General features: G+C 50.1%; 1 protein-coding gene across 1 annotated transcript in view; it reads right to left on the bottom strand.

The window, feature by feature from the left end:
- LOC123731717 (fibroblast growth factor 7) overlaps positions 1–14735 on the bottom strand; it is a 39830-nt gene extending 25095 nt beyond the window's left edge. The window contains exons 1-2 of the mRNA XM_045711121.1: positions 14316–14735; positions 12116–12907 (exon numbers count right to left, since the gene is read on the bottom strand). Of these exons, the coding sequence (XP_045567077.1) occupies positions 12116–12404 (289 nt within the window). The 5' untranslated portion in view covers positions 12405–12907; positions 14316–14735. The remainder of the gene's footprint in view (positions 1–12115; positions 12908–14315) is intronic.
- Positions 14736–16674: the final 1939 nt, after the last annotated feature.

Raw genomic sequence — 16674 nt, 5'->3', positions numbered from 1 at the left:
AGTATCTTCTGTGGCCACCAGCTGCATTAAGGACTGCAGTGCATCTCCTCCTCATGGACTGCACCAGATTTGCCAGTTCTTGCTGTGAGATGTTACCCCACTCTTCCACCAAGGCACCTGCAAGTTCCCAGACATTTCTGGGGGAATGGCCCTAGCCCTCACCCTCCGATCCAACAGGTCCCAGACTTGCTCAATGGGATTGAGATCCGGGCTCTTCGCTGACCATGGCAGAACACTGACATTCCTGTCTTGCAGGAAATCCTGCACAGAACGAGCAGTATGGCTGGTGGCATTGTCATGCTGGAGGGTCATGTCAACCACATGAGGTGTGATGTTCGGCTGTACCGATCCTGTGCAGGTGTTGTTACACGTGGTCTGCCACTGCGAGGATGATCAGCTGTCCATCCTGTCTCCCTGTAGCGCTGTCTGCAGTTCTCATGCCTCCTTGCAGCATGCCTAAGGCACATTCACGCAGATGAGCAGGGACCCTGGGCTTCTTTCTTTTGGTGTTTTTCAGAGTCAGTAGAAAGGCCTCTTTAGTGTCCTAAGTTTTTATTACTGTGACCTTAATTGCCTACCGTCTGTAAACTGTTAGTGTCTTAACGACCGTTCCACAGGTGCGTGTTCATTAATTGTTTATGGTTCATTGAACAAGCATGGGAAAACGTGTTTAAACCCTTTACAATGAAATCTGTGAAGTTATTTGGATTTTTACGAATTATCTTTGAAAGACAGGGTCCAGAAAAAGGGCCGTTTCTTTTTTGCTGAGTTTACTTTTTAGAACATACTGTTTAATAAAAACCTAATGCAGTAAGCAACAAATATCAGCATACTAGACTCATCCTACTGAGAATGCGTCATCTCATGCACAATTGTGTTGATTCCTGCCATTCTTTCATTTTGGTACTTAACATGTAGGATAGCAAAAGGCAAAAATGTCATTATTATCCATCTGGTGAGTGGTTGAGCCTTCTTGGTTGCGTGACATCACTCCTAGTTCTTACCAAAACGCAAAACACTAGCGGGCAATTTCTCTCACCTCGGATCTAAAACCAGTAGTAACCACCAACTTTAATGACAATTATCTTACAATTAAAAGACATATCTAATATTCCTGCACCGCAATAACATTGTCGCTGAGGAAGGCTTGTTAGCTAGCTACAGGGTTTGAGTCACCTCAGCCGTTTTTTTATAAAACAGTTCAGCAATGCTAGGTAGCTAGCTAACGTTAGCTGGACTACATCTAGACTCGGAAGTTCATGCATGGCCACATAGACATGGGATTCAGGGGCCAGCTAGTTAGATATGATTCTACCAACAACTGGAAACAACAACTGGATGCTAGTTTGTTTTCAACAAAATATGTCCAACTCATAGTTGTATAGTTCATCCAGTGACCATCGCATTTAGAAGGATAGCTACTGACTGAAATGTAGCTAGCTCACTGGCCAGGCAGTAGCCACTACTCGCCAGCTAATTGTCGATTTCCTATTCTTTGGAACCTTTGGGTTGACTTGCTCATATCAAGCAACAGACAGTTTGTATACATTTTTTCAATAATAATTTGTGGACTTGTTTTATGAATAATTGGAATGTAGCTGGAAGTCGGTGCTCACTGATCATCCCAGCGAGCAAGCCTTTGCAGTGCATCTGTGTGATGTCACACACCCAAAAAGGCTCAACCAAGAGCCCGACGTAACTCATGAATATTAATGACTTTGCCTCCAGCTATCCTACAAAAGGAAATTTAGCTTTTGTTACAGCGCGTTCCCTCAGCTGATTATCAGCTGTTGTGTGTCACGATTCCCACCGACGGTGGCACCCCCGCCTGCTCGGGTGGCGCTCGGCGGTCGTCGTCACCGGCCTATTAGCTGCCACTGTTTCCCTTTTTTGTTTTCCCCTGGTTTGTGATTGTGTGCACCTGTTCTTAGTGGGAGTGATTAGCGGGGCTATTAGTGTTAGCTGGTCTGCTTGTTCATTGTGCGGGATTATTTTCCTGTTGTGCTTGGGTTTACGTTTGTGCGTTTGTTTTTTGCGCCGCATGTTATTTCCCCTGTGTTTGGGACACGTTATTTTGTGTGAGCATTATTTTGCTGTTTGGGGTGGCTTGTGTGTGCTCGCCTGTTGCAACTATTAAAAGCCACTACCCTGTGCTCACTGCTTCCTGCGTTTGATTCTTCACTACGACACCCGAGCCTAACAGAATCCCGCACCAAGATACTATGGAATCAGCAGGAGCAGCGGCCAACCCCCTTCCCTCGATGGAGGAACGCGTACTCCACCACACTACTGTCCTCCACCGAATCGGATCCGCAATGGACCAGATGATGGAGAGGATGGACCGATGGGAGAGGAGTGGTCTCCTCTCTCCACCTCCGGCTCCTCCGACGCAGCCACTTCCGCCTCCCACTGCATCAGGCTCTGGCGCGCTTCGTCTGGCGCTCCCGAGGGAGTATGATGGATCGGTGGCTGGGTGCCAGGGATTTCTGCTCCAGCTCGAGCTGTTCCTGGCCACCGTCAGACCTGCTCCCTCGGGAGAGGAGAGCGTGAGTGCCCTCGTTTCCTGCCTGACGGGCCGAGCTCTGGAGTGGGCAAATGCTGTCTGGAATGGTCCAGACTCGGCGAGGGATCACTATCCGGAGTTCACCCGCCGCTTTCGGGTCGTGTTCGACCACCCTCCGGAAGGAAGAGCGGCGGGTGAGCGGCTGTTCCACCTCAGGCAGGAGACGAGGAGCGCACAGGACTTCGCGCTGGAGTTCAGGACCTTGGCTGCTGGGGCGGGGTGGAACGACAGGGCCCTTATAGACCATTACCGGTGTAGTCTCCGGGCGGACGTCCGCAGGGAGCTAGCCTGTCGAGACACCGCTCTATCCCTGATGAGCTCATAGATATGTCCATCCGTCTGGACAATCTGCTGGCTGCCCGCGGGCGTTTGGAAAGGGTCCTGTCCGTTCCACCTCCGTGCACCCCGCCCCTACTCCTATGGAAGTAGGGGGGCTGTGCCAAGGGGCACCGGAGGAGGTGGCTCCTCCTGCACCAGCTGTGGTCGGAGAGGACACACGGCCGACCGGTGCTGGAGGAGCCAGTCTGGGAGTCGAGAGGGCAGGCAGAACACTTCTCGGTCACCCCAGGTGAGTCAGCACCAGATTCACCCAGAACCCCCTGTTGGTCACGTGTTCTTACCTATTTTGTTTTCAGATTTTTTCCCCTCTTCCCAGCATAATGCGCTAGTCGATTCAGGCGCAGCTGGGAACTTTATGGATCGCGGACTTGCCATTAAGCTGGGCATTCCGCGAGTGCCGATAGATTCCCCCTTCCCCGTGAACTCCCTAGATAGCCGACCATTAGGGTCAGGGCTAGTCAGGGAGTCTACGGTTCCACTGGACATGGTAACGCAGGGGAGTCATAAGGAACGGATTTGTTTTTTCCTTATTGATTCGCCTGCGTTTCCGGTGGTGCTGGGGGTCCCCTGGCTGGCTGATCACAATCCCCGGATTTCGTGGAAACGGGGTTCTCCAGGGGTGGTCAGAGGAGTGTTCAGGGAAGTGTCTAGGAGTTTCCATAGGTGCCACGTCGGTGGAGAGTCCAGACCAGGTGTCCACCGTGCGCATTCCCCCTGAATATGCCGATTTGGCGATCGCTTTCTGTAAAAAGAGGGCGACCAAATTACCACCTCATCGACAGGGGGATTGTGCGATAGATCTCCAGGTTAACGCTGCGCTTCCCAAGAGTCACGTGTATCCCTTGTCACAGGAGGAGACGGTGGCTATGGAGACATATGTCACGGAATCCCTGGGACAGGGGTACATTCGGCCCTCCATCTCACCCGCCTCCTCGAGTTTCTTTTTTGTGAAGAAAAAGGAGGGAGGTCTGCGTCCGTGCATTGATTACAGAGGTCTAAATGCTATCACGGTGGGGTTTAGTTACCCGCTACCTCTCATCGCTACGGCAGTGGAATCATTTCATGGAGCAAAGTTCTTCACAAAACTGGATCTCAGGAGCGCGTATAACCTGGTGCGTATCAAGGATGGAGACGAGTGGAAAACCGCATTTAGTACCACATTGGGCCATTATGAGTACCTCGTCATGCCGTATGGGTTGAAGAATGCTCCAGCCGTCTTTCAATCCTTTGTAGACGAGATTCTCAGGGACCTGCACGGGCAGGGCGTGATTGTCTATATCGATGATATTCTGATATATTCCGCCACCCGCTCCGCGCATGTGTCCCTGGTATGCAAGGTGCTTGGTAGACTGCTGGAGCATGACCTATACGTTAAGGCTGAGAAATGTGTGTTTTCCAAACGAGCCGTTTCCTTCCTGGGTTATCGCATTTCCACCGCGGGGGTGGTGATGGAGTGTGACCGCGTTAAGGCCGTGCGTAATTGGCCGACTCCAACCACGGTGAAGGAAGTGCAGCGGTTCTTAGGCTTTGCCAATTACTACCGGAGGTTTATCCGGGGTTTTGGCCAGGTAGCGGCTCCCATTACCTCACTGCTGAAGGGGGGCCGGTGCGTTTGCGGTGGTCGACGGAGGCAGACGGAGCCTTCAAGAAGTTGAAGACGCTGTTCACCGACGCACCCGTGTTGGCACACCCGGACCCGTCTCTAGCATTCATAGTGGAGGTGGTCGCATCCGAGGCTGGGGTGGGTGCCGTGCTATCACAGCGCTCGGGTACGCCACTGAAACTCCGCCCCTGCGCTTTCTTTTCAAAGAAGCTCAGTTCGGCGGAGCGTAACTATGATGTGGGGGACAGGGAGTTGCTAGCGGTGGTAAAAGCCTTGAGGGTGTGGCGACACTGGCTTGAGGGGGCTAAGCACCCTTTTCTCATCTGGACCGACCACCGAAATCTGGAGTACATCCGGGCAGCTAGGAGACTGGATCCGCGTCAGGCAAGGTGGGCCATGTTCTTCGCCTGGTTTAGGTTTACGATCTCCTATAGACCAGGCTCCCTGAACACGAGGGCCGACGCACTGTCCCGTCTTTATGACACAGAGGACCGGCCCATCGATCCAACTCCCATCATTCCAGCGTCTAGGCTGGTGGCACCGGTGGTATGGGAGGTGGACGTGGACATCGAGCGGGCATTAGTATTGGAACCTGCGCCTGCACAGTGTCCCGTGGGTCGCATGTACGTGGCGCTCGGTGTTCGTGATCTATTGATTCGGTGGGCGCACACGCTACCCACTTCGGGTCATCCTGGTGTTGCGAGGACAGTGCGGAGTCTCAGGGGAAGTACTGGTGGCCCACCTTGTCTAAGGATGTGAGGTTCTATGTCTCTTCCTGTTCGGTGTGTGCCCAGAGTAAGGCTCCTAGGCATCTCCCGAGAGGGAAGTTACAGCCCCTCCCCGTTCCGCAACGGCCATGGTCGCACCTGTCTGTAGACTTCTTGACAGATCTCCCCCCTTCTCAGGGGAGCACTACGATCCTGGTGGTTGTGGATCGGTTTTCAAAGTCCTGCCGTCTCCTCCCGTTGCCCGGTCTCCCTACGGCCATGCAGACTGTGGAGGCCCTATTTAGCCACGTCTTCTGGCACTACGGGGTGCCGGAGGACATTGTCTCTGATCGAGGTTCCCAGTTCACATCCAGGGTCTGGAAAGCGTTTATGGAGCGGCTGGGGGTCTCGGTCAGTTTGACCTCCGGTTATCACCCCGAGAGTAATGGGCAGGCGGAGAGGGTAAACCAGGAGGTGGGCAGGTTTCTGAGGTCGTTTTGCCAGGACCGGCCAGGGGAGTGGGCGAGGTACATTCCTTGGGCGTAGTTAGCCCAGAACTCACTTCGTCACTCCTCTACTAACATGTCACCCTTTCAGTGTGTTTTGGGTTACCAGCCGGTCCTGGCACCATGGCACCAGAGCCAGACCGAGGCTCCTGCGGTGGAGGTCTGGGTACAGCGCTCCAAGGAGACCTGGAGAGCCGTCCAGGAATCCCTGAAGCAAGCCAGTGGACGGCAGAAGAGGAGCGCTGACCGCCACCGCAGTGAGGCTCTCGTATTCGTACCGGGGGACAGGGTCTGTCTCTCGACCTGGAACCTGCCCCTCCGTGTGCCCTGCCGGAAGCTGTGGCCGCAGTGTGTGGGGCCCTTTAAAGTCCTGAGGAGGATAAACGAGGTGTGTTATCAGTTACAACTCCCTTCCTATTACCGTATTAACCCCTCGTTTCATGTGTCTCTCCTCAGGCCGGTGGTAGCTGGTCCCCTGCAGGAAGGTGAGGTGCCGGAGATCCCTCCGCCCCCTCTGGACATCGGGGGGTCCCCGGCATACAGCATATGGGCCATTCTGGACTCGAGACGCCGGGTGAGGGGCCTGCAGTACCTCGTAGACTGGGAGGGGTACGGTCCGGAGGAGAGGTGCTGGGTGCCGGCGGAGGATGTCTTGGACCCATCCATGTTGAGGGATTTCCATCGCCTCCGTCCGGATCGCCCTGCGCCTCGCCCTCTGGGTCGTCCTCGAGGCCGGTGTCGGCGTGCTGCAGGAGCCGCGCGTCAGGAGGGGGGTACTGTCACGATTCCTGCTCAGGTGGCGCTCGGCGGTCGTCGTCACCGGCCTATTAGCTGCCACTGTTTCCCTTTTTGTTTTCCCCCTGTTTGTGATTGTGTGCACCTGTTCTTAGTGGGGGTGATTAGCGGGGCTATTAGTGTTAGCTGGTCCGCTTGTTCATTGTGCGGGATTATTTTCCTGTTGTGCATGGGTTTACGCTTGTGCGTTAGTTTTTTGCGCCGCATGTTATTTCCCCTGTGTTTGGGACACATTATTTTGTGTGCGCATTATTTCGCTGTTTGGGGTGGCTTGTGTGTGCTCGCCTGTTGCAACTATTAAAAGCCACTACCCTGTGCTCGCTGCTTCCTGCGTTTGATTCCTCACTACGACGCCCGAGCCTAACATTGTGAAAGCCATGAGTCTGGAAAGACCATTCTCTTCTTCAATAGCGTGCAGAGAATTCTACTAGATGAAAAGCGGAAATGAGTAATGTCACGTATTATAAAACATACCCAAAATGCTTACTATTTAGAACGCAAGTATGGGTATTCAGGCACCGACTTTTATCTCGTCCGGTGTAATATACTGTACTATAAGCCTGTTAGCTCATACAGTACAGTATATCACCTGTGTTTGTTTTGGTTGTCAGGTTGGTCTAACACAGTGGACAGGACATTGAGCAGAATACCCTGAGAAACAGATCCTATGCCTGTTTCTGTAACGGCCTCTTAACACTGTCCACCCTAAGAAACAGATCCTATGCCTGTTTCTGTAACAGCCTCTTAACACTGTCCACCCTGAGAAACAGATCCTATGCCTGTTTCTGTAACAGCCTCTTAACACTGTCCACCCTGAGAAACAGATCCTATGCCCACCTCACCCCACCTCACTTCACCTCGGCCCTGCCCAGCTCAGCCCACCTCACCCAAGCCCACCCCACTTCACTTCACCTTGGCCCAGCTCAGCCCACCTCACCCCACCTCACTTCACCTCGGCCCTGCTCAGCCCAGCCCAGCTCACCCCACCCCACCACACTTCACCTCAGCCCTCCCCACCTCACCCCAGCCCAGACCAGCCCAGGCCAGACAGGAACAGAGCAATATGAATCAAAGATTTATTAGCTGTATTCATGCCCATTCTGGGCTCTTCAAAGGCCTGTCTGCCTGTGTGTGTGCGTGTGTGTGTACGTGAGTGTGTGTGTGCGTGCGTGTGTGTGTGCGTGCCTGCATGTGTCCCTGCGTGCCTGCATGTGTCCCTGCGTGCTATTGTCAGACACATCTGGGTGGATCCATTTCTCTGCTTTTCAAGGCCAGTTTTTGTTTCGCAAGACCCATCTTCCCCCTCCTCACCAGAGACAGAGGCTACCCTGGTCACGCCAACATTCCACAGCCAGATAGACAGGCTACCCTGGTCACGCCAACATTCCACAGCCAGATAGACAGGCATATGGACAGGTGAGCAGGCAGACAGACAGATGGATAGATAGACAGGCGGGCATGTGAGCAGACCGACAGGTAGACAGAGGCTACCCTGGTCACGCCAACATTCCACAGCAAGATAGACAGGCATATGGACAGGTGAGCAGGCAGACAGACAGATAGATAGATAGACAGGCGGGCGTGTGTGCAGACAGACAGATAGACAGGCTACCCTGGTCACGCCAGCATTCCACTGACACACAGACAGATAGACAGACAGGCAGGGAGGGAGGCAGGCAGACGGGCAGGTGAGCAGACAGGCAGACAGACAGACAGACAGACAGACAGACAGACAGACAGACAGACAGACAGACAGACAGACAGACAGACAGACAGACAGACAGACAGACAGACAGACAGACAGACGACGGCGGGCGGAGATTGAGGAGACAGACAGAGACAGGCAGACGGACATTATTGAAACCTATAGAGTGATTGTTTTGATGTCACACTCACACATACTAACCCCGTTTCTCTGTGGATAGACTAGGTCAGCTTGGGCTACTTCACTGAGGTGTTTAATATGTGCGTGGGTGCGTGCGTGTTTCATGCCAGTTCATTTGTCCTGACCGTCTGCATCCCCGGCCCCAACTCCCAGCCCCTTGGTTTACTTCATTAGTGCTGTGTTTACATGGTGTTATGGTTGGCTCTGCCAGAGCCCACACCTGCTTCACTTTACCTCTGTCACTTTGGCTGCCCTAACAGAGACACATGACCCATTACCAGTGTGATTACACTGCAGAGGGAACATTGGACAATAACATCAGGCTGCTCCAGGGAGTCCCAGAGGGGAGAGAGCTAGCTGCTATATGACCGTGTTCCAACAGCCTTATTACTCACTCAACAGACTGGGAGATAACTCACATAGACACAGAGGAATCTTTCTTGCCCCCCCTCTCTCTCTCTCTCTCTCTCTCTCTCTCTCTCTCTCTCTCTCTTTCTCTCTCTCTCCATCTCTGACTAGACATGAGTGACTAAGATCTCAGCAACGTGGACATTGCTCAACCATATTGTTATTAGCAGTAACACATCAGCCGTAAAAATGTTTAGACATCTCTGAGAGTCTAAAGCAGCCCATAAATATACAGTGAGTAGAATGTATAACTCATCCTCTCTACATCTACTGTTGCTGAGAGTCTACTCAGAGCCACCTGTTAGTACGAGATGAATCCTACAACACAGACTGGAATTCAATCAAACCTGCCCCACCAGTTTACGCGGTATCTATCTTTGTTTACAGACTACGACCTACGCAATAGGAGTTTGTTTGATTGAATTCCATTGAAGTGATGAGTCCTAAGAAAACACATACTGTAGATGTTAAGATGTGGATAATAAAACCAACCTTACTGTAGCAATTAATGGGGTATTAAACATAATCTAACATTTGGATCTGTAACATTACTGTAACATTTGGCGGGTCTTATAGATATACAGTAGATAGATAATTTTTACTGTAACATTTGGCGAGTTAAGGGTTAAATAAGGCTAAGTGCCTTGCTCAAGGGTACATCAACAGATTTTCACCTTGTCGGTTCGGGGATTCGAACTAGGGACCTGTCGCTTACTGGCTCAATGCTCTAACCCAGCGGTGTCAAACAAATTTTGTCCCAGGGGCCCCTATTTGGTCAGGGGCCCAGGGGCCACAGAAAGAATGGGCTATATTTTCACTCCATTAAAAATAGTCTTCTATCCATCGTTTTGGGAATTTCAATGCTCCCTGATTGTCTAGCTTTCATTTCTGGGATTATTAGCGAGCTGGCAGAGTCAAGAAACTGTATAATTGTAGGTCCATTATCATTTATACTCAGTTTTGATTTGGTTTTAGTCATTTTAAAGTATATTGAGTTCGTTCCCCCTCGAGGGGCCGGACATCTCTGCTCTAACCTGCTAGGCTACCTGCCGCCCTATACAGTGTATAGATCAGTCTCACTGTAACAGTTGGTGGGGTCTTATAGATAGATATACAGTATATAGATCAGTCTCACTGTAACAGTTGGTGGGGTCTTATAGATAGATATACAGTATATAGATCAGTCTCACTGTAACAGTTGGTGGGGTCTTATAGATAGATATACAGTGTATAGATCAGTCTCACTGTAACAGTTGGTGGGGTCTTATAGATAGATATACAGTATATAGATCAGTCTCACTGTAACAGTTGGTGGGGTCTTATAGATAGATATACAGTATATAGATCAGTCTCACTGTAACAGTTGGTGGGGTCTTATAGATAGATATACAGTATATAGATCAGTCTCACTGTAACAGTTGGTGGGGTCTTATAGATAGATATACAGTGTATAGATCAGTCTCACTGTAACAGTTGGTGGGGTCTTATAGATAGATATACAGTATATAGATCAGTCTCACTGTAACAGTTGGTGGGGTCTTATAGATAGATATACAGTATATAGATCAGTCTCACTGTAACAGTTGGTGGGGTTTTATAGATAGATATACAGTATATAGATCAGTCTTAACTTTTGGTGGGGTCTTATATACAGTATATAGATCAGTCTTACTGTAACAGTTGACATGGGGGGGCAGATAGGGTCTTCCTGGGGAATACATCTATACATCAACATTCTTTTTTTTACAGCAGCTGCCACGATTTAGCAGCGGTGGTCCCGATTTAGAAGTGGAGCCCCGATTTAGCAGCGGCGGAACGATTTAGCAGCGGTGGCCACTATTTAGCAGCGGCGGCCACGATTTAACAGAGGCGGCCACTATTTAGCAGCGGCGGCACGATTTAGCAGCGGCGGCCACGATTTAACAGCGGTGGCCACTATTTAGCAGCGGCGGCCACGATTTAACAGCAGCGGCGGCCGCGATTTACCAACGGCGGCAACGATTTAGCAGCGGCGGCAACGATTTAGCAGCGGCGGGCCACGATTTAGCAGTAGCGGCCACAATTTAGCAGCGGCTGCAACGATTTAGCAGCGGCAGCCACGATTTAGCAGCAGCGGCCACGATTTAGCAGCGGCGGCCACGATTTACCAACGCCAACCCTAATTTAGGAGCGGCGGGCACGACTTAGCAGCGGAGGCCACGATTTAGCAGCGGCGGCGCGGATTTACCAACGGCGGCCCCGATTTAGCAGCGGTGGGCACGATTTAGCAGCGGAGGCCACGATTTAGCAGCGGCGGCCACTGTTTAACGGCGGCGGCAACAATTTAGCGGCGGCAACGATTTAGCAGCGGCGGCAACGATTTAGCAGCGGCGGCCACGATTTACCAACGGCGGCCTCGATTTAGCAGCGGAGGCCACGATTTAGCAGCAGTGGCGTGGATTTACCCATGGCGGCCCCGATTTAGTACCGGCGGGCACGATTTAGCAGTAGAGGCCGAGATTTACCAACGGCGGCCCCGATTTAGCAGCGGTGGGCACGATTTAGCAGCGGAGGCTGAGATTTAGCAGCGGTGGGCATGATTTAGCAGCGGAGGCTGAGATTTAGCAGCGGCGAGCACGATTTAACAGCGACGGCCATGATTTAGCAGCGGCGGGCATGATTTAGCAGCGGTGGGCACGATTTAGCAGCGGAGACCACGATTTAGCAGCGGCGGGCACGATTTAACAGCGGTGGCCACGATTTAGCAGCGGCGGCCACTGTTTAACGGCGGCGGCAACAATTTAGCGGCGGCAACGATTTAGCAGCGGCGGCCACGATTTACCAACGGCGGTCTCGATTTAGCAGCGGAGGCCACGATTTAGCAGCGGTGGCGTGGATTTACCCATGGCGGCCCCGATTTAGTAGCGGCGGGCACGATTTAGCAGCAGAGGCCGAGATTTACCAACGGCGGCCCCGATTTAGCAGCGGTGGGCACGATTTAGCAGCGGAGGCTGAGATTTAGCAGCGGTGGGCACGATTTAGCAGCGGAGGCTGAGATTTAGCAGCGGCGAGCACGATTTAACAGCGACGGCCACGATTTAGCAGCGGCGGGCACGATTTAGCAGCGGCGGGCACGATTTAGCAGCGGTGTGCACGATTTAGCAGCGGAAGCCACGATTTAGCAGCGGCGGGCACGATTTAACAGCGGAAGCCACAATTTAGCAGCGGCGGGCACGATTTAGCAGCGGAGGCCATGATTTAACAGCAGCTGGCACAATTTAGCAGCGGTGTGCCGCAGCTAAATGTATATAGGGGAAACACTGGTCTTACTGTAACAGTTGGTGGGATCTTGTGTCCCGTTGATGTTGCCGTAGTCGTCAACGGTAAGGAACCACTGCGTCCGGCTGAACAGCTGTCGTATGCGTACGTCTCCCCCTTCCATGTAGTCGTAGTTCCGTGCGTGGCGTTCGTGCTTGGAGCAGTTCATGATGGCGGCAAGCTGCTCGGGTGTGCAGTCGCTGCAGGCCACACACACGCTGCCCAGCAGGAAGATGATGTGAAGGTACAGTCCCGACAGCAAGTTAGGCAGGTTGCATGGCAATGGCATCCATCTGGGCATTATAATGCACTGCTGTGGGGCGCCACGGACAACATGCTGAAATACTGCTGTCTGCTCTGGCAGACAGAACAGAACAGAGTGCCAGACAGAGCCCTCCTAGCGCTGTTCACTAGGAGCCTGGACGGGCTGGTCCCCCTGACCTGTGACCTATAACCCCTGGCTGGGGCGCTGAGGCCAGCTGGTGGGAGGTGGAGTGGGTAGAGGGTAGGAGGGTTGGAGAGTGACCAGGCACTTGTGTGATGTCTCTCTCTGTTTGGAGTTGTTGTCTGTCTTTCTGTTGTAAGGACACAAGGCTGTAGGTTGATGTCCGTCTGTCTCACTGTCTCTCTGTATGAATGAGGCCAGTCTTTATGTTGATGTCCTTCAGTCTATCTCAGTGTAATCCTCACTGTGTGTGTCGGCTGTGTAATCCCGGCAGAGGAGACCGTCGTCCAATAGCAGACATTGTCTTGTCTGTTTCCGTCTGTTTCCGGATGTTTCAGGGGGTTCTGTGGAGGCCAGAGCTGTGGAAGAGAAGGATGTTTTTGTGTGTGTGTTAGATGTCTGCAATTTCTACAGCCTGTAATTTAGACAACAGTCCAGTGGATGTGGATTTGGATCTACAGTGTACTAAATCAAATCAAATTTTATTTGTCACATACACATGGTTAGCAGATGTTAATGCGAGTGTAGCGAAATGCTTGTGCTTCTAGTTCCGACCATGCAGTAATATCTAACAAGTAATCTAACCTAACAATTTCACAACATCTACCTTATACACACAAGTGTAAAGGAATGAATAAGAATATGTACATACAAATATATGAATGAGTGATGGCCGAACGGCATAGGCAAGATGCAGTAGATGGTATAGAGTACAGTATATACATATGAGATGAGTAATGTAGGATATGTAAACATGATATAAAGTGGCATTGTTTAAAGTGGCTAGTGATACATTTATTACATACATTTTTCCATTATTAAAGTGGCTAGAGTTGAGTCAGTATGTTGACAGCAGCCACTCAGTGCTAGTGATGGCTGTTTAACAGTCTGATGGCCTTGAGATAGAAGCTGTTTTTCAGTCTCTCGGTCCCAGCTTTGATGCACCTGTGCTACTACTCACTCCCACATGGATAAAGTATGATTCCCAGACAGTGTTGAATGTTAAAGTGAGGAGTTGAGCTGCAGTGCTGAATGTAACACTGGACATCTGCTTTAGGTTTGTAACCTTGCTCTAATAGATGGTCCCTCTTAATCCCAGTGTGTAGTGGTTTACCAAACTGTCCCCAGCCCAGTCTACTGCCTACTGTACTGTACCTTACTGATCTGTGCTTTCCAAACCTATTCAATTAGCAACAACACTGATTGTGATATGTCCGATTTCATAGGTTGTGTTGTCAATGGCTCTATCGGTCGCAGCGATATTGTTGTTGTCATTTGTCTCAGACAGAGTTGTCTGGAAATGGAAATGGGAGCTGTGCATGCTCAAGATGTGATTCTCAAAAGATGCCAGCTCAAGATGCGAGTTCAAATTCCTGAATAAAGTCAAAAAGTGAACTGAAATTAACTCTCCTTTAGCTGTGTGTGGATAGATGGAAATATCCTAGAGCTGCAATCTCTATATTTCTATATATATCTCTAAAGCTCTATCTGTAATATCTGTATCTATCTGCAACAGTAGACTTTCAGTCAGTCTCAACAGATAAACAGAAGCCTCACCAAATCCTGAGCTCCTATACACACATTCACTCATCAATTCACTACATCACAAAGAATCCAACAACTCTTCATTCATTTCCTAATATATGTCCTACAAGTTTTCTTACTGCAGAGCAGTTCTTAACTGAATTGACTGGTTCAATAAAATGTAAATAAAATATGAAGAGAAGGAATAGAGAAGAGTTGAATAAAGTTGGAATAAAAACTTACATTAGTATTGAGCGTTCAGAGATGAAACAGTTAGTGGTATTCCTTTTCCTTAGAAGGTTTAGAGTTACTGTGGTCCCACTGCTCCTGATTACTTACACACAAGCTGTGTGTGTGTAGTGTGTAGCTGTGTGTGTGTAGCTGTGTGTATGTAGGTGTGTGTGTGTGTAGGTGTCAGAGGAGTCTGTGGGTATGTGGATGTATGTGTGTGTGTGAGAGAGAGAGAGAGAGAGAGAGAGAGCGAGAGAGAGAGAGAGAAAGCGTGTATGTGTGTGCATGTCCCTGGGACTTCTCAGTTAGTCAGTGCTTTAGCAGCCAGTCTCTCCTCTCTGTAGTGTGAGCTGTGCAATATCCTCCCTGTCCGTCTGTCTGTCTGTTGTGGGCTAGCAGGGAAGGCTAGCTCAGTCAGATAAATGCCTCTCTGACCTCACGCAACAGCAATTAGCTCCCAGCCACTCAGCTGTCACTGGTGGAGAGAGAGGGAGACAGAGAGGGAGAGAGCAAGAGGGAGAGAGTACCCCCGTTCATCACCAAACCTTGCCCCAAAACTCCCCCCTTCTGTTCCACCCAGTTTCTCTCTCTGTTTTACTCTCCTCTCTCTCTCTCTCTCTCTCTCTCTCTCTCTCTCTCTCTCTCTCTCACTCTCTCTCTCTCTCTTTCTCTCTCTCTCTCTCTCTCTCTCTCTCTCATGCTGTATCTCTATTTTTCTCAATTTCTTTCTCTCTCTTTCTCTGTTTTACTCTCTTTCTGTCTCTTTCTCTGTATCTCTCTCTATCTCTCTTTCTCTCTCTCATCTCTGTGTTTTTGTCTGTCAGTCGGCCAGTCATCCTGAGAGGGAGCTATAAACATGAAGAAATAGCTGATTTTCTCCTGGTCTGCTCCTGGAAAGTCATTCTTACATTAGCATGCTCTTTCAACGACCAGCGCAGCATCTCTCTCCCCCTTTCCCACCAAATGCCCCCTCACTTAAACGCTTTAGCATTGTTTCAAATGTCAACTCCTGTGTCACTTTAAAGTTAGTTATTATAAATTATAAACATCCAAAGACCAACCTTTCCCCTCTTATTGTACATGTCGCAATCATTCACTGGGTGTCTTTAGTAGCTTTGAGCCATCGTTAGAGAATAAGGGATTCATCCAGACCTAAAGATCAAAGCCCTAGATAAATGCACACGCTGGCAGCCTTCTATTGGGGCAGACAGAACCAGAAGGCATTACCTCTCTCAGGTACTCATCTCCCTCTGGGGTAAAGCACTCTTTCACTTTCCATGTTTGTTATTTAAGGCCAGAATTTATCGCCTCACATACCTGGCCTCTCCTAGGACTGGACACTTCAGAGAGTTTACATGGTCCCTCATGACGAGGGCTCTCGTGAGGGGAGGGAGAATGCTGAGGAGTTTCTGCCTCCCTCTCATCTGCTGAACTCAGCTGGTGGTCATAAACATCTCATTGATTAGGTGTCAGTCAGGACCCAGCCTGTGTGTGTGTGTGTGTGTGTGTGTGTGTGTGTGTGTGTGTGTGTGTGTGTGTGTGTGTGTGTCGGACTCCTTCATGTGTCCTCTCTATCACCTCAGACAGCGTTCACACACTAAGGTTATGATATTTCAATGTTTTCTGCTCTAGTAATCTTTTATGGCCAAGGTTTTTAAGATTTATGTGTCATTGAAACAGTGTTATATTTTGCAATAAAAAGTTATCCACATGTTAACAAAGCGCATCACAAGATGCCTTGACAGCTTTAAAGCCAATAATGATGTAAGCTACTGTAAACTCACAGCACCATATATCACCATTGTGTATACAACCTAGCTTATTGGCTGATGGGGTGTCTGCAGGGGAGAGTTATGGTTTGGGGACAAATCACTGGTGACAGCTTCCAGGTAACACTTGACTTTTACAGGTTACTGTCTAATCATAGACCCCAAGGTCCAGCAGCTTGTGCTCCAAATGGCACCCTATTCCCTATATAGTGCACTGCTTTTGACCAGAGCCCTATATTGGCCCTGGTGAAGAGTACTGCACTATAGAGAATAAGGTGCTATTTGGGACGTAGCCATACACATGAAACACAGACTGGATCTCAGTCCAACCAACAGGTTGGTTAATCAGCAGGTTAGTTACAGTGGAGGCAGGTGAGGGTGGCTCCTAGTATTGACTGGAATAGAATTAATGGAGCAGCAGCAAACATATGGAACCACATATTGATGTGCTTGGTACCGTTCCATTCATTCTGGTCCAGCCACTACTATGAACCCGTCCTCCGATTTAAAGTGGCACCAGTGGTTAGTTGTAATGCCTCTATAGTCTCTTGTGTGAGATTGGGTTCTGGGTGCAGAGATTAGAATGCCTCATTGGCAGGATC

Source organism: Salmo salar, unplaced genomic scaffold (assembly GCF_905237065.1).
Source record: "Salmo salar unplaced genomic scaffold, Ssal_v3.1, whole genome shotgun sequence".
In the NCBI taxonomy this organism is placed as follows: Eukaryota; Metazoa; Chordata; class Actinopteri; order Salmoniformes; family Salmonidae; genus Salmo; species Salmo salar.
Note: the sequence above shows the minus strand (reverse complement) of the source record. Positions and strands in the feature narration are given on the sequence as shown.